Raw genomic sequence first — 20,742 nt, 5'->3', positions numbered from 1 at the left:
GCATCCCTGTGGAACGCTTTCGACACCTTGTAGAGTCCATGCCCCAACGAATTGAGGCTGTTTTGAGGGCAAAAAGGGGTGGGGGGATGGGTGCAAGTCAATATTAGTAAGGTGTTCCCAATGTTTGGTATACTCAATGTATTTCCCCATTTTCAACATGGAGAAGCCCCGGACCCAGGTCACCCCTAGAACCTTGTTTAGCTATGCTCTAATGAGGGAACCGCAGAGGGAATGCTTACATTGCAGATACAACCATGTCAACATGTAAGGCAACACTTTTGCATACATGCACATTTTGCATAAGTGCACGACGTGACAAGTGCTATGGCTTAAAAGTAAATACCAAAGAATAACTTTGGCATTTGGTATACCTCCTTGACTTACACCAGCAGCAGAGAGGGAGTTCACCTGCTGTAGGCTAGTCTGGATCAGGTCAAGCAGGTTGTGTGAGGATGATAATGAATCACCCAAGGACTTAGCCCACTTGTCTGTCTGCTGAGGATTAACTGAGCACTAAACAGACATTGTGCACAGTGTTCATAACGCACTTTTTCATAATAATAATAATAATTTTTATTTGGGGGGTGCTTATATTTGTCCTGTTACTCACAAGTGTGTAATGGAAATGTGTTTTATGCATATCCCAACTCGCCGAGACACCCGCAGGGAGTTGGGTCACAGCCAGGGTCACTATTGTCTAGCGGCCCTGGAGCAATTAGGGTCAAGCGCCTTGTTCAAGGGCACAGCGACAGATTCTTCACCTTGTCAGCTTTGGGATTTGAACTAGCGACCTTTCAATTACTGGCCCATCGCTTTAACCTTGAGGCTACCTGCAACCACGTTTATTGATGTTGTTTATATATAGAATTTCTCAAAATCCAATGGTTAAAGAGCATAAGACTTTACAAGGCTGATATTCTGAGTTTTAAAAAAAGCTTTTCAAAGCTAGTCAGATTAGGCTTGCATTTCAAGGGTTGTCTTTTCAACTTGGACGGCAGGATGTTAAACCTTGTTAAATGAAATAGAGGATCACTCCTTTTTATGGGTAGAAAAAAAAAGAACAAGAAAGAAATTCTGCGAGCTCACCACTATAAATTACCAGGAATTCAGCTCAAAATATACTTTTTACATGTCATGAGTTTCCACACGTTCACACCCAATTCCATCCCTGCTCCTTTTAATTGGCAATGGCTAAACTTTTTTTTGTCAACTGCATAACCTACCAATTACACACAGTGAACATACACCACACTTGATTTACCTTATATAATGTGCCATCTGTTGGTTGGTTGATACAAACGAATATTTGCTATGGTTATTTCAAATGTATTTAGACTCAAATTCAACACTTTCAAATTGTCAACTCGCATAACATAATTTGACATTACATTAATAAAATATTTAAAAAAAACAAATGCTATTTTTTTGATTAGCTAAGACATTGAAAACAATAATTACAACCTTTGATTGTCGTATACACTTTAAAAAAGATTGCTACACCAAGGAATTACAAAAGCTAAAATACCTGTCTTTAAAACATGTATTTACTTTAAAAACCCTATACTACTGCAATTGTACATATGTTGATTAAAACCATAAAATCTATTAAAGTTATAAAAGGCATTAATAGCCTGTAAATACATCAGCTCCCATTACTACCTCAACATAGCTGAAGAAAGGGGAACAGTCAGTATGACTTGTTAGTATCTTTGGCACTTTAAATCCCCACATACAATAACAAAATGTCTGAGTATTCTCTCTAGAAGTCTACATTGAGCCACTGTTTCCACCAGTAGTCACCACCTTCCATGTCTTGGACATAAATTATCAGATAGCAGTATATTGTTCTTTCCATGTTTTATACTATACCGGTCAATGTTTTTGTTCCCATGGCCAATGACTCCACAAGTAATTAGAATACTATAACTACGTCCGCAGGGAGGATAACTCAAGGCCGTCTCGTTTTGTCTATTCAGTGTTATCAGGCCTCTTACGGTCTCTCAGTAAGTTGCTTCGTCCATGTTGTCGTCACTGTCCCCTCCAAACTCCTCTCCGTTTTCAAAGTAAGACATGATGTAGTCGGTATCCTGGAACACAGATGAGAAGCAGCATTTCCGTTAGGAAAAACTTGTGCCGGTCAAATGTAAGACCAGATTTTAATTTGCCAGAGTGCCTGCCCACTGCCGATTGACACCACATGTGGAATCGAGTCAATTGCAAATTATTATTGAGCTATGCAAGGAGAAATGATAGCCTACCAAGTGAACAATGGCTCCATGCACATCTCCCCCGGTCCACTGGCTTGTCAACATCATCTTTTTCAGTCTCGCTTCATTTTCCCACTTGTCTGTGCCTCCTTGGTATAGTAGCTAGCTAGTTTGATTTGCGCTGTTTTTAGCATGTTTGACATAGCTATTCAACCATACATTAGAGGAAGAAGGCATCTTACTTCATCTAAATACTCCTCCTTTGTGAACTTCTATGACATTTCTGTCAGTACACTTTTGGGGAGATTAATCTAGCAAAACATCAAAGAACACTTATGGCCTGCGTAAATACAGCAGTGTCTGTCACAAACTCAATGGCACGGGAAACTTTGAAGGCCGGACCCATTTGATAGAATGTGGCAAATTCGATAGCTAGAGCGCTAGCTCAAGACAAACAGGAACAGTCGACAGATGACTGAAATACAACCTGAACCAATCTCCATGCATTGCCATGGTGACTTATAGAATATATGTATTTTCATCAGGATATTTTATGTTGGCCAATGTGTCCGGCAATGTTTTTATTTTCGTTTATCGACCAAAAGATGGCAATTACCAGCTAACAGACTTCTGATGAGAAGGTAGGGATTTTATATAGTGTATGAGTAGCTATTACGATAAATGAGCGCCGTTAGCATTTAACTGCCATTTTACAAATTTTTTACCACTAAATCCCTGACCATAACAATCAGGTTCAAAGAGGGAACAGGTACAAAATGTGACGGGACTTATCAGTCGCCATTACCCCTTACCTCTTCAAAGTCTTCCTCATAGTCCTCTTCATCTGCCTGTTCTTCTTCCTCGTTCGTCTTCTTTTTCTCCTCGTCCTCCTCTTCCTCTGAATTTACCGCCTCTTCTTTCTTTTCGAGATTCTGAAGTGTGAGTTTCCAAGAAACATCAAAACCAGGGCAGGGTGTATGCAAATGAGCCCCTAATTTGGAGTAACTAAAAGGTTTATATTTCTGATCTCTAGTCTCCTTTCGAAGAAAGGTTAGTCGTTTCTGTAATATCCTACCTCTAGCTTGGTGAGAATCTCCTCTTTTCCCACAAGAGGTTTCTTTGGCCGTTTAACTTGAGTTGTAGGTCCTAGAAGAGAAGAATGGAACATGAAGGTTAGCCCAAAAGTAAGTAAATAAAAAAAGGAGAACTGACATGGCAACAAATGGCGCAGGACAGAAGCACGGCTGTAACTACATGAGGACACTGAGGTCTTCGTAAATATTTTATATTAAAATATAGATATACAGTACCAGTCAAAAGTTTGGACACACCTACTCATTCCAGAGTTTTTCTATTTTCTACTATTTTCTACATAATAATAATAATAGTGAAGACATCAAAACTATGAAATAACACAAGCTTCCGTCCTCCTCTTGGTACATTGACTTCAATACAAAACTTAGGAGGTTCTTGGTTCTCACCCCCTTCCATAGGACTACACAGTAATTTTGACAACTTCCGGAGAATGTCCTCCAACCTATCAGAGCTCTTGTAGCATGAACTGACATGTTGTCCACCCAATCAAAGGATCAGAGAATGAATCTACATTTTACATTTACATTTTTAGTCATTTAGCAGACGTTGTTCTCCAGAGTGACTTACAGTTAGTGAGTGCATACATTTTCATCTAGTACTGAAAGCATAAGCTACAGCTAGCTAGCACTGCAGTGCATAAAATATGGTGAGTAGTTGACTCAAAATGAGAGAACGACAATAGTTGAACGGTTTTGAGGAGAAGCAAGAGAGAGAGATGTCATTTTTTCACTTTCACTTACTTAGCTAGCAAATGCAGCTGTCTAGTTTAGTTACTCAAACACCCTGCTCAAACAGAGGGATACTATGTTAGCTAGCTGGCTATGACTTTCCAACACAACACTGGAACTCTTCCAAGTCAAGGTAAGCTTTTGGTTTTATAAATGTATTGCCACCGGGGCCCGCCGGTGTAACTGCTTACTGACTATACACTGTAACGTTACTGCATGATTGTAGCGGGTTTACTAACGCATTAGTTCTATTAGCTATGCTGACTAGGACGTTACTTTAGCTAATATGGGGACAACGATGTAGGCTGTGTGTAGCGGTTATGACATAGTTTGGCTTGGAAAGGTTTATTTGCCTGTTCACATACAGCTGATGTGTTGTTCATTGAAGTCCACAAAAAACGGAAAAGGTGAGAGGAGGAGAGTGCTGCTATGAAAGAGTGTGCAAGGCGGTATTGGATGTGTCACTCGTTGTCCATGTGTCACTGTCTGTCATCTCAAATGTTTTCATGCTAATGTCCACCCTCATCATAAACGGCACTGACCGCCACATATACAGTACCAGTCAAAAGTTTGGACACACCTACTCATTCAAGGGTTTTTCTTTATTTGTACTATTTTCTACATTGTAGAATAATAGTGAAGACATCAAAACTATGAAATAACACATATGGAATCATGTAGTAACCAAAAAAGTATTAAACAAATCAAAATATATTTTATATTTGAGATTCTTCAAATAGCCACCCTTTGCCTTGATGACAGCTTTGCACACTCTTGGCATTCTCTCAACCAGCTTCATGAGGTAGTCACCTGGAATGCATTTCAATTTACAGGTGTGCCTTCTTAAAAGTTAATTTGTGGAATTTCTTTCCTTCTTAATGCGTTTGAGCCAATCAGTTGTGTTGTGACAAGGTAGGGGGGGTATACAGTTCTAAAAATGTCATACGTTTGTGTTTCGTCGCTGATGCTATGTGTCAGTGTGAATAATTTCTCATATTTCCCCCCTTTCAGGGGTATAATGTTACAATTGTATAGCTAATAGGCTATGAATTTGTAGATCAACTGAGTTAAATGAACCTACAGCAGCCAAGGTGATAATGGCTGGGATCATTTTTGCTGTTCTCCAAATAGCATTTGAACGTTATTTTTATTGTATAGAAATGCAGTAAATGTTTCGGACCTCACTTAAACTCAAAACCTGGTTAGGGCCTGGACAGAAGGGGTTGGAATCGGTTCAATAGTGGCATATGTTTTGCAAGGGATTCAAAGGCCAAAGTAAATAGCTAAGAAAATATGTAAATGAAATTTCACTGATTGAGTATCTGAGAAAGAAATCTCTTAATTGAAAACAATACATGGCTTACACAAAGTTTGAATTCCACACACAAGTCCTTGAGACAAAGTACTCACTTTTACCCTGAGGTTTTCTCACTTTAATGCAAAGCTCTTTAGGCAATCTGCTCCAGTCTGAAACATAACCATAAAAAAAGAGAAACACGTTAACATAGAAAAATACGCATGACATAAAACACACCAGAAATGCATCACATTCAAACTGTGGAATAATTACACCCAGCCCAAGACTAAAAGTCAGACTAGTTCAGACCAGAAATGGATTTGTTGTCTGGCACCATCTGCTGGACATATACCAACACTGCATCAAAAGAAACCACTTCAGAAACAGGACTGACTCAGTCTGGCTAGGGGTTGCCACTAAAGAATACTAGCAGTAGGTAAGTGGTACAGGGAACTAAATAGTTCATAAAAGAGACAACTGTTCTGTGATCAGTTGGGTGCAGATTCTAACCCCCAGTATATCCACAAACCAGCCCCAGCCAATCGTCACGCACCTGGGCTCCACTCGATGGTGCTGTCCTTGGGCTCTCCACTCTGGTACTTATCAGAATAGCGATCGACATCTACTAGGGAAACAGCAGCGAGATTATAACTGACAATTTCCTATTCATATAATACCAGCCAGGGAAAACAAGTAGAACACTCAATTGCAAAACCTTCTATACCATACCATTCGTCTGACATAACAGCCATTATAATTGGGTACTTTTACATGCATTCAATAATACGATTATTGTGAATACTCTGATTAATATAATAGTTTGATTTAAACATTTACATGTTTTGCCCTTACATGGACAGCTTATAATCAGGCTACTAATGGGACTTTGAAAAATGTAGAACTTTGCCAATCAAAATAAACATTCTATCACAGAGATGATATAATCTTTGGGAAGCCTATTTGATTATGACAAAGTTTGTATGTGAAAACTACTTCACTTCACTCAAGCCAACAAATGACATAACAAATGCTTGCAACATTATTTAAAAGTTTACCAATAACATTAACCACACATAACTTTGGAAACTAGCTCAATCACAGTTAATAACATTCTATGATTTCTCCACCCCTTAAACTGAGACTCTGCGATATGACGTTGCCACAAGCAGCACCGCAGATGTTGCAGATGAGCGCGATGCAAGACGATGCACTCACCGAGTATCATAGAGTATCAGTGCATGTGCACTTCAATCGCTACATTTACATTTACATTTTAGTCATTTAGCAGACGCTCTTATCCAGAGCGACTTATAGTTAGTGAGTGCATACATAATTTTTTTCATACTGGCCCCCCATGGGAATCGAACCCACAACCCTGGCATTGCAAACGCCATCCCTGCCGGCCAAACCCTCCCCTACCTTGGACGACGCTGGCCAATTGTGCACCGCCCCATGGGTCTCCCGGTCGCGGCCAGCTACGACAGAGCCTGGATTCGAACCAGGATCTCTAGTGGCACAGTTAGCACTGCGATGCAGTGCCTTAGACCACTGCGCCACTCGCTACAACGTGATAGCTATGGGACCAAAACGGCAGAGCAGTTTAGCCTCACGCTTAGTTGTTGTGGAAATCGGCCTTATATTGCCATTTGCTTTGTGCATCGCTTACTCTACCTCTTTTGGGAGCGGCCCGTCTGATGTAGAAGGGCAGGGTCTTGGTGGCGACCCTCATCTCCTGTTTCAGAGCCAGCATGTACTCCACCTCATCTCCTGTCTGCAGGGGCACAGGCTGGGCTGGCATGGGCTGAGGTTAAAGAGAGAGAACAGATCAGGAGACTGGGTTGTTATAGCGCCACAACACTAGCACTAAGCAAACACGTTACTACATTTAAATTACCATACAGTACTTCATAATACTGCAACCCGTTTAATGGATGGTAGGCTATATAATGTGTCTAAACCAGACAGTGTCCATACAAATCATATTGTACATGTACCTCAGAGAGAAAAATGCCTAGAAGAGAAAAACAAAACATTTAGCCATTACGTTACTAGCAATATTATATAACTGTCATTCTTTTAATTTCGTGATGCTCAAGAGCACTATAAGCAATTGTGGCAAGGTGAGTCCAGACTGTGTTACAATGTGCACACTCACAGGGAAGAGGGGTGAGGGCTTAAATGTGGTGGGGGGAAGGCTGTCTCCCCTTCCTATGCCCACGTCCTCCAGGTTGAAGGTCATCTGACCCCTTCCACGACCCCTGCCTCTTCCAGCCATGGGGATGAGTATGTAGCTAAATGCTGAAAGAATCGTGAAAGAAAACAGATAATAGACATTGCCTAACAAACACAAATTGGAACCTATTATTGTGGATATCTAACTAGCATTTGAGAGGGGGCTCCCAACACTAGGCCCCCAATTTACAGATAACTAGTAACTAGCTAGCTAGGTAGCTAGCACTCATTGACCACATGGAAGTCCATACAGAATACGATAGCTAGCTAGCTATCGCATTTCACCCTGGCCCTACTGACTTTTCCGTATGGTCTTGGGTTCTCGAGAGTTAATTTCACACATGATTACACCACATCCTTAGCAAGCAAAAATATCTAGCTTCAGTAGCTAGCTATGAAATTTGAACTGCCGGCCAGTGACCTCTCCAGTGCAGCATTGTGCTTGTTTGCATAGCCAGCTAGCTAGTATTGGCTGGCAAGCAAGCTATATTTCGCTGCTACGGGTCATTCTATGACATTATACTTTTTTACGTACCTACTACGTGTCAGTTGAGTTCGTGAAATATAGAGCCAAGCCCTGCAACGTACAGTATAAAAATCAAGCCCAACAGAATCCAACCCAAATTTCTTGAATAGCTAGCTAACTTAGTAGTAACGTTAGAAATGCTGCAGACTGATGAGTCCAAACCAGATCAACTGGCTGATAGCGATGTAGCCAACGTTAGCTAGCTGACGATTAAGCTTGCAGATTGAGCAGTCTATAATACGTATGCTGCTTTTCCTCGACACATATATAGTTTATTATACTGTAGAATATGACAAATGTTTTAGGTGTAAGCCCACACGTGCACAGACTGCCGGATGTTTTCAACTGGAGTCCACGTGTGTTCCGTCGGCAATGAATGTCTCAGGAAACATATTCTGTGCGCAATAGTTCTGCCCTACTGTCTGTACTGATATAACGTTCGAATAATTGTTGCTAATTTAATCTTCCATAATACCATTTCCCCACAAAAATGTGGTAGTGTTTTTGAGCAGTTGTGGTGAGCCACATAATATAAAAAACAAAACAGCTCACAACATATTGATGCTCCCCAAAATAGACCTACCAGTGCTGCCACCAGGTCGCGCTATTATTCCTTACGTTTTAAGATTTTGGATTGTTTGACTGTCAGTTGCACAACTGAATGCAGTCAACCGAAATACGTCTTCAGCATTTAACCCAACCCCTCTTAATCAGGTGTGTTGTGTTTAGTTTGGAGTGCATTTTAGATTTGCATGTAAGCTTTGTGCTTGTGTTGATGTAAAGGTTAGCCTCTTGAATGGCATGTAAATGCCAAATTATTATTTTACACATCTTCCCCTATAGGAACTTCACAGGATTTTTTAAAATGTAGAACACAGTCACACAATCCAGAAGTAAATCGTTCCATCCTTTATTAAACATAGCTTGCAAGAGATAAATATTACAAAGTTATTTCCTCCAAAATTAGCTTATTTTTTCAGTCAATGCATAATCGTTATTAATCAACTGGCAGTATTCAAACAGCATTAATATTTTTTTATTTTATTTTTTCTTTGAAGACAGTTAAATATCAAGTATGTGCAAAAGGTCAGGATTTATATTTGAAATAAAAATTAAACAAAAAATGGCCTTTATTTTCTAGGATAAAAATTAATTTAATATTTTCACCCGTTCCCCAGATGATACAGATTGATAATGACTCCATGTCATTTTTTCTCTCACAAATGTAATTTACAACAACATTATGCAATGTTCAAACTGAGGAATTGCAGTTCATTTTATATGTATAAAAGAAAAACTTCAGCATTTTCACTTCAAATGTAGAAAATTATTTGCAATGAATACCCCCCTCCCTCCCCTTCAAAAAGTTCCCTGTATTTCCAACAATAACGAATATGCCAAGAGTAAATGAAATGATACCAATAAAATAACATAATACATTTGTATAGCCAGGAAATGTGATAAATCCTCCATAAGAATAACATCACGATTAGTAAACCCCATAACTACAACACTGTCTTGATGGGCAGCTTTATCTGCCTTAGAATGTTTTAGACATAACCCTATTGTTGAACTCACTTATTTGGCAGTCAGTTTGAATATTGTCAGTTTGATAACTCCATGAAAATTCCCCCAAAACAGATGTTGACCAGAACAAAGGCGATAAGGGCAAGATTTCTCTAATCTCCAACAGCTCCTAGCACACTAGATTTTAAAAAGGTAAAAACAAATACATGTATATTTTCCAATGGAAAACATGAGCATTGCAACATGCCATATTTTCATATTCATAGAAATATGGAAGAAAGAAAAGGAAATGTAATTTTTATACCTGTCATTTCAGACATGGGTAGCCCTGTAGTTCAATACAGAAATTGAAATCAGCAAAACACAGAGCTATGTTTCAGAGTGAGATCTGTAGATTTGATGACGACTCTGGGGTAATACTGTCTGTCAGTGGTTTGATCCATGCCACATCCTCACAAATGAAGTCTGCATGGGTTCATCCAAAGTAAGAAATACACTGAACAGTGTTGAGTTTCTAACAGAACATACATACAACAAACATACGTGAACCTGACATTATTCTTCACGCTCGAAGCCTGTGGAATGGATTCAAACTCCATCAGAACAATGATCACTTTTCCAGCAAACACTACTCACTACAAAAAAAAACGTACATTCAAGAAGAAAATGTGTCTAAAAGAAAGAATAATAATCCCATACATTTTGCACATTTGTTACACAATAATACACAGAGATCACAAAACGAAATGACAAGCTTCACTATATTCATGGCTTTTTGTTTGCTTTTCTACACAATATACCATTTTATTTTTTTATCGAAGGGAGAAAAAAAGCTTATGTACAATAAGTCATTATTACTTCTGACCTAGCAAATATCATGGAATTTTTATTTCAGTCAATAAAATGTTTTGTTTGATTAAATTTGATTTTTTTTTCTTGAAAACGTAAAACATTACAAACAAAACAACAAAAATTACTTAATTGAGACATCAGAAATAGGACAATTAAAAACCCTAAAACATTAGATAATTCAAAAAAAGATTGTGGTTGAAATTACAAAGGTGTGTGGATGCGTCTATTACAGCCTGCAAGAGAGAACAAGAGAGAGAAATGAGCTTCAATATACAAGTCCAGCTTCATAGCAAAAGGACATAGAAAAACGAGACAGCCGAATCAAACATATGAGGGGGTGGGAAAGAAAATGTACCCCGACATAAAAAAATAAAAATGTCATGACATCCTATTCTAACCAACCACAAAAGAGGGAATTGATTGACAATTGTATAAGCAACAAAAAACAAATCTCTTCTGAATGTAAACTTCCATTCACATCTACATATTGCACCTGCCAATCAAACCAAAGGTAGTTTCATAAATTACTTGGTGTGTGTTCAGTATAAATAACTTACGAGAACTAGGAAAGGGGACTTGAGATTTCATAGGCCGCCGCATGAGTGCACTTGACTTGATACACCAAATCTGTGTATCTAGTGGGCAGAGCTTGCACCCAATTTAAACCTAGTCTGCTTTAGGACTAAATGTAAGCCCCTGTCATGTCAGGCCTGCTAAACTGCGTACACCCAATGATAGTAGAGTGTTAACTATCATGAGATTGATCCAATCAGTTGATTACCCCATTTCAAATAATCCATCTTGATTGGTTCAGCTCCTCATAGCTTCCACTCAAACAGTGTTTGTAATGCCATAATCTCTCAGCCAAACCTTACAGGTTGTCAGTGCGTAAGAGGGTGACAAACCCCAAACTCCACAACTCTTTCTTGAGGCCAGTGAACAATACAGGTGGGACATTTTTAAGTGCCAATATTATTGCAGTGTTGCCATGGATCTTTCCATGGTCCTTTGGCTTTACTTAAGTATTTCTATGGCCATCAGGATGGTGATGTGCCCTAACCCCTGATTCTACAACCTACTTGACCAAATACTGACATAATACGCTGTTGAGCCAATGGCCTTCCAGAGCACATTTTTTACGTCATTCAACGGTTGACCTAAACTCCTGATACAGTGAGACGTAAAATTTAAAATATGGTTTATAGCAGTTATAGCCGTAAATAATTCAACAATCTTCTAAAAGCCTGAAATAAAGACTGAAACCTGTGACGCTGAACCTAGCACAAACTAAAAGTCCTGTCTGATCTTCCCAACACTAGCCATAAACCCCCTATAGCTTCTACATGGATGCACTTGTAAATACTTAGTTCCTATGCCAGCCAGACAAACTCCAAATTAATTGAAGATCTGCTGGTCTACCTCTCTCTGAGTAATACTGCACATTGTCTGAACACTGCTTTAATGTATTTTATGACCTGTAGCAAACTTGGCTTAGCGAGTCTAGGCGACTTCAAAACCAAACCGAAAAACAAACAAACACAGAAAGTGCTGCTGGTGAAATGTGCGTGGCAGTGGTAACAGTGTTGACAGGTGTGAGAGACCATGCTCACATGACCGATGTCCCAAAGGTCAATGAGGGGCAAAAATTGACAAAAACTATTTGGTGTCACTGCCAGCGTTAACGAACCTGTTCAAATAATTGAAAAAGGTAACCAATTGAATGTCGTCTGATACAGTCCACATAAACACTCTGGACAATGGTCCCTCTCCCGACTCTCTCGTAGACAATCAGATGACATCCGCACCTTGGGGGACCTGTGAATTGTAACATTCTAATTATCTTTTTAAACTTTTTTTATTTATTTTATTCATAATAAGAAAAGTGCTCCTCGAGAATGAGGCATCTCGTGTGCATTGCCTGAACACGATGATTGATCAACGTCTCTCCCATTTTAAAGATAAATCCATATCAGTCTCCTTTCTCTCAAGCTTGCCATCGATACGTAATCCATATAGATATTTGAATAGTTTCAATCTGTTCACTACTTTTTGATAATTATCGTCTCCTGGGGCAAGTACCTCTGAGATACGCAGCCTTTTCTAGAGACGCCGCAAAAAAACGAAAATGACAATCAAGAAACCCTACAACAAGAAAACAAAAAACGTGCCCCATGCCACCGCCACCTCAAGTCCTCACCATTTCCGTCACGGTACCACAAGGAACAGTTGGGTTTAGAAAAGGTTGAAGTCTCTGGACTTGAGGCATTGAGGGGCAATGAGGGATCTTGGGGGCAGCTTTCATGACCCCATTTTGAGGCCAGTGCCGAGCACCGAGATGGGACGATATGCCAGAATCCAAAATGGCTGCCACGCTCCTCCTCTCTGCAGGCCATGGCCTCCGCTGGTGACACGGCATGGATTTTTTCCCCAACCGCAAACACCAGTGGACTTTCCTGTGCTTAGTTCATTGATTTGTTTATCTATCCGCACCTTAGTGTGCACTTTGTGGATCCTGTCCTTGTTCTCGCTCCCATTAATACTGTGTCAAACTAAAATATTAATAGTGCTTCCTGGTTATGATCCATCATCTTTGCTGGTCCACTCAAAGCAGGGCAGTCAGTCATTGGACCAGTGTCCAGTTGGATCTGGTTCATTCCACATTATCTCCCTCTTACATAGCGGTATGCCCATCTATTTTGCTGCTTTAAAAATCTTGAAAATGAAAGAACCGTACATTTGGAGTGTAACAGGGGAGTAGCTAAAATAAAATTATGTGAAAAGAAAAACAAAGATATCCTAAAGCAACCCTGCAACAGTACCCCCTACCTCCCCCCAAAATAAATAAAAATAAGGGTATGAACTGAAAGTGAGGCGCTCTACGAGGCATAAGAATAGAAAAGCTTAAGAGTAATAGTAACTGAATCGGTAACAGTAATCATAATAATAATAATAATAGTAACAACAGCAATAATAGTAGTAGAAATTATTTGAGAGTCTTCGAAATAATTTTGCTATAGTAAGAAAGTCGAGAAGATGCACTGACAGTTTGGTTGTCTTTTGTCTGGCTGATTGTGTCGTTTCTCAGGCTGATTGTGTAGTTTCTCATGGGTTAGTTTAGGTAGGCACACGGACAGGCACTGCATGCAATGGGGTTGGGGAGGTGGTAAAGTCTTTTTTTTTTTTTTAGGGCATGGTGGTGGGGGGTGCGGAAGGTGGCCCTTGGGGTGGGGATTGGGAGGGTGGGGACAAGGAGGGGGGGGGGGGGGGGTTCATTTCTGTCCGTTGATGGACTGTGATATGGAGCGTGGCGGGATCATGTCCAATAGGTACTCCCTCTGACGGTCTGCTAAGCTGGAGCCTTTGTTGGCCCCGACCCCTCCTTGGTTCAGGTAGGCAATGTTCAAACCTGAGAGAGAAGGAGAAAGAGAGAAATCAAGAATAAGAGAGAAAGAGACCGAGAGAGTTCAAACAAGAGGTTGAGAGAACAAGGAAAGTTAAAAGGACAGGAAGAAACACAGAGGAAAAAGAGAGAGAGGAAGAAAGAGGAACACATTTAATAAATCCTTTGTCCCCACAACATATTTAAAAATGAACAATATTCCAGAGTCTGCTGTGTCTGTTTTGTCCACCAGGGTTCGGGTCAATTCCAATTTAAATTTAAATTCCAATGTAAAATTGAATTCAGTCATGAAGTGGAGAATTTACGTTGAATTCACTTACAATTACAACAATATTCAAGTTATAGAATTTGACTGTTTAAATTGTAATTCAATTGAAATTGTAAAACAAATATTTGTTTGAATTTAATATTTATACATTTCACAGTTAATGCACTTAGTATAAACATTTACTGCAGGATTTGTTAAAAAATTATTTCAACTTGGATTTCTATATGTCCAGTTTAGCTAGGCTGTCTGAACAGTGACATGATCAGCCTAACAGCCTGAGGGAATTTAATTGGAATTTGTGGAATTTGGAATTATTATTTTTTGAATAACCTAACATTGGAATTTAGAGGGATTGAATTCCCTCAGAATTCAAAGACTGACCTGGAATTTTAATTGAATGAAATCAAATTTACAGGGAGAGGGAATTTAATTAAATAGAATGTAAATTGTTGAATTAACCCCAACCCTGCTGTCCACCTCATCTGAGATTAGATGTTTGTTAGACAATGATAGGTATGACAATTATTATTGAAATAATTATTTTATGTATGCTCTCTGTATGGCTATCTTTGTGAAAAATGTGTAAAGCTCATCGTGTCTCACTCTTACTCTTTCTTTGAATGCTAAACATTTGGGCAACACCTTCAGGTATTATGCATTATAATGCTGGTATAATGCATTGTAAGACTTGTCATAAGCACATATTACCCCCATATTATCATCATTATCTCATCATGATCCTGACTAAATTAAAAAGCCATTTGGAAGCAGTTAAAAATGTGCTACATAGAGAAACATAACTTATTATGAGTATTACAATAACACATTATAAAGGCTCACACATGCTCATTACATTTTAATCATTTAGAGACTTACAGAAGTGAGTGCAAACATATTCATACTGGTCCCCCGTGGGAATCAGACCCACAACACTGACATTTGCAAGCGCCATGCTCTACCAACTGAGCCACACGTGACCAGTTATATACAGTGCATTCGGAAATTATTCAGACTTTTTCCACATTTTGTTATGTTACAGCCTTATTCTCAACTGGATTAAATAAAAACATTTCCTTATCAATCTACACACAATACCCCATAATGACAAAGCGAAAACAGAAATACCTTATTTACATAAGTATTCAGACCCTTTGCTAGGAGACTCGAAATTGAGCTCAGCTGCTTCCATTGATCATCCTTGAGATGTTTCTACAACTTGATTGGAGTCCTCCTGTGGTAAATTCAATTGATTGGACATGATTTGGAAAGGCACACACCTGTCTATATAAGGTCCCACAGTTGATAGTGCATGTCAGAGCAAAAACCAAGCCATGAGGTCAAAGGAATTGTCCGTAGAGCTCCGAGACAGGATTGTGTCAAAGCACAGATCTGGGGAAGGGTACCAAAAAATGTCTGCAGCATTGAAGGTCCCCAAGAACACAGTGGCCTCCATCATTCTTAAATGGAAGAAGTTTGGAACCACCAAGACTCTTCCTAGAGCTGGCCGCCCGGCCAAACTGAGCAATCGGGGGAGAAAGGCCTTGGTCAGGGAGGTGACCAAGAACCCGATGGTCACTCTGACAGAGCTCCAGAGTTCCTCTGTGGCGATGAGAGAACCTTCCAGAAGGACAACCATCTCTGCAGCACTCCACCAATCAGGCCTTTATGGTAGAGTGGTCACTCTTCAGTAGAAGGCACATGACAGCCCGCTTGGAAAGGCACCTAAAGGACTCTGACCATGAGAAACAAGATTCTCTGGTCTGATGAAACCAAGATTGAACTCTTTGGCCTGAATGCAAAGCGTCACGTCTGGAGGAAACCTGGCACCATCCCTACGGTAAAGCATGGTGGTGGCAGAATCATGCTGTAGGGATGTTTTTCAGAAGCAGGGACTGGCAGACTAGTCAGGATCAAGGGAAAGATGAACGGAGCAATGTACAGAAAGATCCTTGATGAAAACCTGCTCCTGAGCGCTCTGGACCTCAGACTGGGGCGAAGGTTCACTTTCCAACAGGACAATGACCCTAAGCACACAGCCAAGACAATGCAGGAGTGGCTTCAGGACAAGTCTCTGAATGTCCTTGAGTGGCCCAGCCAGAGCCCGGACTTGAACCCAATAGAACATCTCTGAAGAGACCTGAAAATCCAACCTGACAGAGCTTAAGAGGATCTGCAGAGAAGAATGGGAGAAACTCACAAAAAAAGGTGTGCCAAGTAGCGTTAAAATCCAAGAAGACTCGAGGCTGTAATCGCTGCCAAAGGTGCTTCAACAAAGTACTGAGTAAAGGGTCAGAACACTTATTTAAATGTGATATCAGTTTTTCATTTTAATAAATTAGCAAACATTTCTAAAAACCTGTTTTTGCTTTGTCATTATGGGGTATTGTGTGTAGATTGATGAGGGACACATTTTTTAAATTCATTTTAGAATAAGTCTAATGTAACAACATTTTGAAAAACTCAAGGGGTCTGAATACTTTCCCAATACACTGTATATACACAAGGGACCAGACTTATCACATGTAATAGCATTATATCTGCAGGCTTTAGGCCTAAGTGAAGTGTTACCATAAGGGGTTCTCAAAAACCCACCGGGGATGTTGTAGATCTGGCGACGGCCATCATGCTGGATCCGACTGCTGCCACCGCCACCACTTGTGCCGCCACCTCCTCCTCCGCAGCGCTGCTTCCCCGTCATCCCCAGCAGGCCGCTGGCCACGGAGAGCTGGGAGGCCTGGGCGAAGTTGGAGAGGACACCCCTCGCCGAGCTGGAGAGACCCCGCTGCATGGAGGCCTGAGGCTGGGGAGCCTGAGGGAGCAGAGGGTGAGAGAGCGGTGGAGGAAATCAGTGACCTCCAGATACGTTGGTCCAGTCAAAACGGTTTTGGTAACAATGATTTAAAACATCATATGATACTGTGCCAGAGTACGATCTACAAATGCTGCAAACTATGGACTACACCCCAGATTTAAATGGGGCCTATAGGATAGTTGATTGAGGCATATAGCTGGATCTACGCAACAGATTGGGGTGGGCCAAGGACTAATCTCAGTATAATTTTTTTAAACTACTTTTGACGTCTGATAACAGCCAACAAATTAAGGTTTGTCACTAAGGTTTCTTAGTGTAGGCCCGTTACCTGACGCAGGGCGTGATGTCGGATCATGGTCTCGGCCTTGCTGACGTTGGGAACAGTCGGTGCCGTGCTGGGGGAGAGGGCTGCCTGCTGCTGGAGCCTTTGCTCAATCTCCTGTTAAACACGAGGAGAGCGGGAGAGATAAGGGTTGAGACAATGAACAACCGATGGGAAGAAAAGGTTGGGACAGGAAGAGGGATGGAAACAGACAAGAAATTCAAGTACAAAAGGACATTCGCACACACACACACGCTCCTGTAAAAAAAGCTTTTAACAGTCGGAGCATGTCAGTGGTCAAGTGGAAAAAGTCAATTGGTTCACTCCGACAGCTCAGGGCCCTAGAACATAATGAGGTCACACCCTCTGACAGCTGTCAAAAGAGGTCAGCCGCAAAATGTACTTATCGTTAATCACACATAGTTTGTAACATTCCTGCATACTAGTATATTTGACCTAACCCCGTTGTAAAGCCTGTTGTGCATCTCTTTAATCCATGCTTTATTAAACAGCTGACCTGCTCCTGCTGCAGGGCCTTGACGAATGCGTTCTTCAGCCTATTGGTGTGCTCCGCCTTCAGGGCCTTCTTCTGATTGGACGTCATGCACTGCTCGCAGAGGATACGCCCACCCTTCTCCTGCTTCCAGTGGGGGGTGAAGTCGATCCTGCACTGGGCGCAGAAGAAGGGCTCCATGTGTGACAGCGCCCCCCGCAGCTTACCTGATGAGAGAGGCAGGAGAGAGGCAGTTATTACAGGTTTTGGCTCTTAAATCAACATCTTTGAGGGGTCAGTTTAAAGTTACTGTCCAGTGTTTCCATATTTCTATGAAATATTACCTAGAATTAATTACAATATGAGCAAATAGTTTCCCTTCAAATTTGTTTAATGAAGTATGTTAAAAAGCAGCTTTTATGTGTTGGAATGGTGTGGACATACACCAAAAGCAGAATGGTGTGGGCATATACCGGTCATTACAAATATTCATGCGAGTAGACCGGTGATTAACCAGCTAATCCTTAGGAGGATGACATCATCCTCTGAGGAAATAGCAAGCATTTTTTAAACAGTCTATTTGAGATACAAGTTTGAGGTGGGGGGTTTTTAAGTGTTGTTTTCCATCAATTTATGCTTTGCCCACAAATATGAGTATAGGATGAGTTAACATTATTTGGGTATGAGTTAACAGAATATTAACTTTTAAAAGTTAGATTTTCACTGGACAGTTACTTTAAGCACGTTGAGGCGCAGAATCACTAATGTTGATCATTTAATGAGAAGTTATTTGGGATGCAGTGTGATTTGTAGCAGTGCCTGTCCAGTGGCTCACCCTGGCTGTCGATGACGCTCTGCACCACCTCCTCCAGGCCCACCATGTAGATGAACTCGCTGTTGGCCGCCGACGGCAGGAAGTGCAGGAGTGGGGCCGGTGGCTTGGGCGGCGGGATCTCCAGCAGGGTCTTTTCCAGCTGTTTGCGCAAGGCCAGCTTGGCTGCCGCCTGGCTGCTGGCCTGGTCCGCCAGGGAACTCACGCCGGAGCTGCTGCCACCACCTGTGCCGCTCGACATGGTGGAAGGGCTGACAGCGCCCATCCCACTGCTGCCCATCCCCACGCCGGCCACGCCACCAGCCACCTGCATGTGGGCCAGGTTCATGTAGATTGCAGAGGAGCCCGAACGCTGGGACGCCACCACCTGCTGGCTGGTGGCCTGTGGTGCGTTCAACGCACAAGGGAAAAGGGGCACAGTGGAAAAACCGTGAGACAAGTTGAAGTGATTGCTATTATTCATACGGAAGGGTCCTCTGGATGGTCTTTATGACTTTTAAACATGCTCAATGAATGTAGTGGTATAAGGAATATGGTGGAAACTTCCTCCAGCCATGCTTGCACTGATCCAATGCTTTTAAATGCATGAAGGGGAGTGACCGAGTGGATACTCGTGGGTGAAGGGTAGAGAATCGGAATGCAACCAGAGTTTGCTGAAACGTGGAGAGCAGAGGGTTGGCACCATACCTGCTGGTAGCTGACGTTACTCATGCTGCCCGTGCTAGAGCGGTTCATGCCAGACTTGGAGGGTATTCTCTGGCCCTGCAGCTGGGACGGGTTGGGGGCGATGACCCTCTGTGACATCATCATCGGGGGCAGGGAGGCGTTAGCCCCCGACCTGATGACTGTGTGACCCTGTGGAGGGAGAAGAGGAAAGGTTAGAGGAAATCAAAACAGAAGAAGGGATGCATTATTATATGCCCAGCAGGGATGGAGGAGGAAGAGGGACAGAAAAGGGTGAGAAAGTGATAAAGAGAAGAGATGGTTAATAAAATGGGGAGAACCATGAGAGGGTAACAATTTAAAATTTGGATACAATTTAATTAATTCCGCAAATAAATTGACCAGGAATCCCCATTTGCTACACTGAGTGTGCCATTGAAATATAGGGAGCCAGTCAGCCACAAATGTAATGCTTCTGTTTATGGGTATATGTTGTACCGTTTGTAGTCACTAGAGGGGAATAGATACATACGTGGCCTTATTGTCACAGTTCAGACAGTCAATGTGAACAGCTTACATAAAAAGCTGACCTGACCAACCTATGTCCAATTCAAGGGATCATGGCTCAAAGCACTGTCTTCCATATATAGATGTAAGATATCAACCTAACCAGGAACCATATGCTTTCCAAAACACAAACATGATCCAAAGAGTAGTGAAATAGATTTGCCTAAGCATGCACACACAATTAGCATACAGTATAGATCCTATAGCGCTGGTATGTAATGCATTACAAGACATTCCAACTGAAGGAGCAATAATGCTCATGGAGCTGTGGATAGCAGGTTTGACTCTGACCAGGGGTGCAGGTTGAGTTCCAGTCAGGCTACTGCCAAAATCAATGCAATACACACAGACCGACACACACACACACACACCTGTGCAGTGCGGAGGTTCTGGGGATCCGGGGTGTGCATGCCAGGGCGGACCGGCAGCTTTCCCATCCCCTGTGAACTGTGGATGGGGGACGGCTGCACCGAAGAGGTGGTATTCTGGACCACAGGTACCTGGATTGGTTGTAATAGAATAGTACAATAGAATAGAGAACATTATACAGATGATACACAACAATTGGTGCAATGTATATAAGTTATGATACAATATATAAATAGTAGGGTCAGGTCTGGCAGAAGAATGTGGCACACACAAGGTCACACACACACACACACACTCTCTCTTTCAAACAGAGACACAGATCGCACACAATAACGTCACTGATACACTATAACAGATCTCTGCTATTTTACTCCTGCTCTGACATTGAGCTGTTTAGTCTGTGTGTCAGCACAGTCTCATTACTACCTCAAACAGGGGCCTTAGGTAACACTGCTACATGTTGGGCCATTCACATTTACCGTAATTTCCGCACTATAAGGCGCACCGGAGTATAAGCCGCAGCAGCTAAATTGAATGATATTGAATGATGTG

The 20,742-nt window shown here is 41.4% G+C and overlaps 2 protein-coding genes across 5 annotated transcripts in view; both read right to left on the bottom strand.

Moving 5' to 3' along the window:
- Positions 1-815: 815 nt before the first annotated feature.
- LOC311131923 (DNA-directed RNA polymerase III subunit RPC7-like) lies at positions 816-8,445 on the bottom strand. 3 transcript variants are annotated; one of them, XM_084165031.1, is made up of 8 exons: positions 8,095-8,445; positions 7,483-7,625; positions 6,999-7,128; positions 5,881-5,952; positions 5,441-5,497; positions 3,283-3,353; positions 3,020-3,139; positions 816-2,087 (listed from the first exon to the last, which is right to left on the bottom strand). In XM_084165031.1, exons 2-8 carry the CDS (start codon positions 7,600-7,602, stop codon positions 2,001-2,003), a joined length of 657 nt encoding a protein of 218 aa, XP_084021157.1. In that variant the 5' UTR covers positions 7,603-7,625; positions 8,095-8,445; the 3' UTR covers positions 816-2,000. The 3 variants fall into 3 exon arrangements, with proteins under 3 accessions (XP_084021157.1, XP_084021156.1, XP_084021158.1); XM_084165030.1 differs by lacking the exon at positions 8,095-8,445 and adding an exon at positions 7,860-7,957 and having other exon boundaries at positions 5,881-5,949; XM_084165032.1 differs by having other exon boundaries at positions 817-2,087; positions 5,881-5,949.
- Positions 8,446-13,649: 5,204 nt separating this feature from the next.
- Positions 13,650-20,742, bottom strand: part of LOC311132403 (transcriptional repressor p66-beta-like) — a 46,632-nt gene continuing 39,539 nt past the window's right edge. Inside the window, exons 5-11 of one of the 2 annotated variants that reach the window (XM_084165683.1) lie at positions 20,193-20,321; positions 19,279-19,446; positions 18,595-18,973; positions 17,784-17,986; positions 17,273-17,383; positions 16,725-16,941; positions 13,650-13,870 (exon numbers count right to left, since the gene is read on the bottom strand). In XM_084165683.1, coding sequence (XP_084021809.1) covers positions 13,734-13,870; positions 16,725-16,941; positions 17,273-17,383; positions 17,784-17,986; positions 18,595-18,973; positions 19,279-19,446; positions 20,193-20,321 — 1,344 coding nt within the window. In that variant the 3' untranslated portion in view covers positions 13,650-13,733. Of the gene's footprint in view, positions 13,871-16,700; positions 16,942-17,272; positions 17,384-17,783; positions 17,987-18,594; positions 18,974-19,278; positions 19,447-20,192; positions 20,322-20,742 lie in introns of both variants that reach the window. The other variant, XM_084165682.1, reaches the window with a different exon arrangement.

Source organism: Coregonus lavaretus (genome assembly GCF_964263955.1).
Source record: "Coregonus lavaretus genome assembly, chromosome: 7".
In the NCBI taxonomy this organism is placed as follows: Eukaryota; Metazoa; Chordata; class Actinopteri; order Salmoniformes; family Salmonidae; genus Coregonus; species Coregonus lavaretus.
Note: the sequence above shows the minus strand (reverse complement) of the source record. Positions and strands in the feature narration are given on the sequence as shown.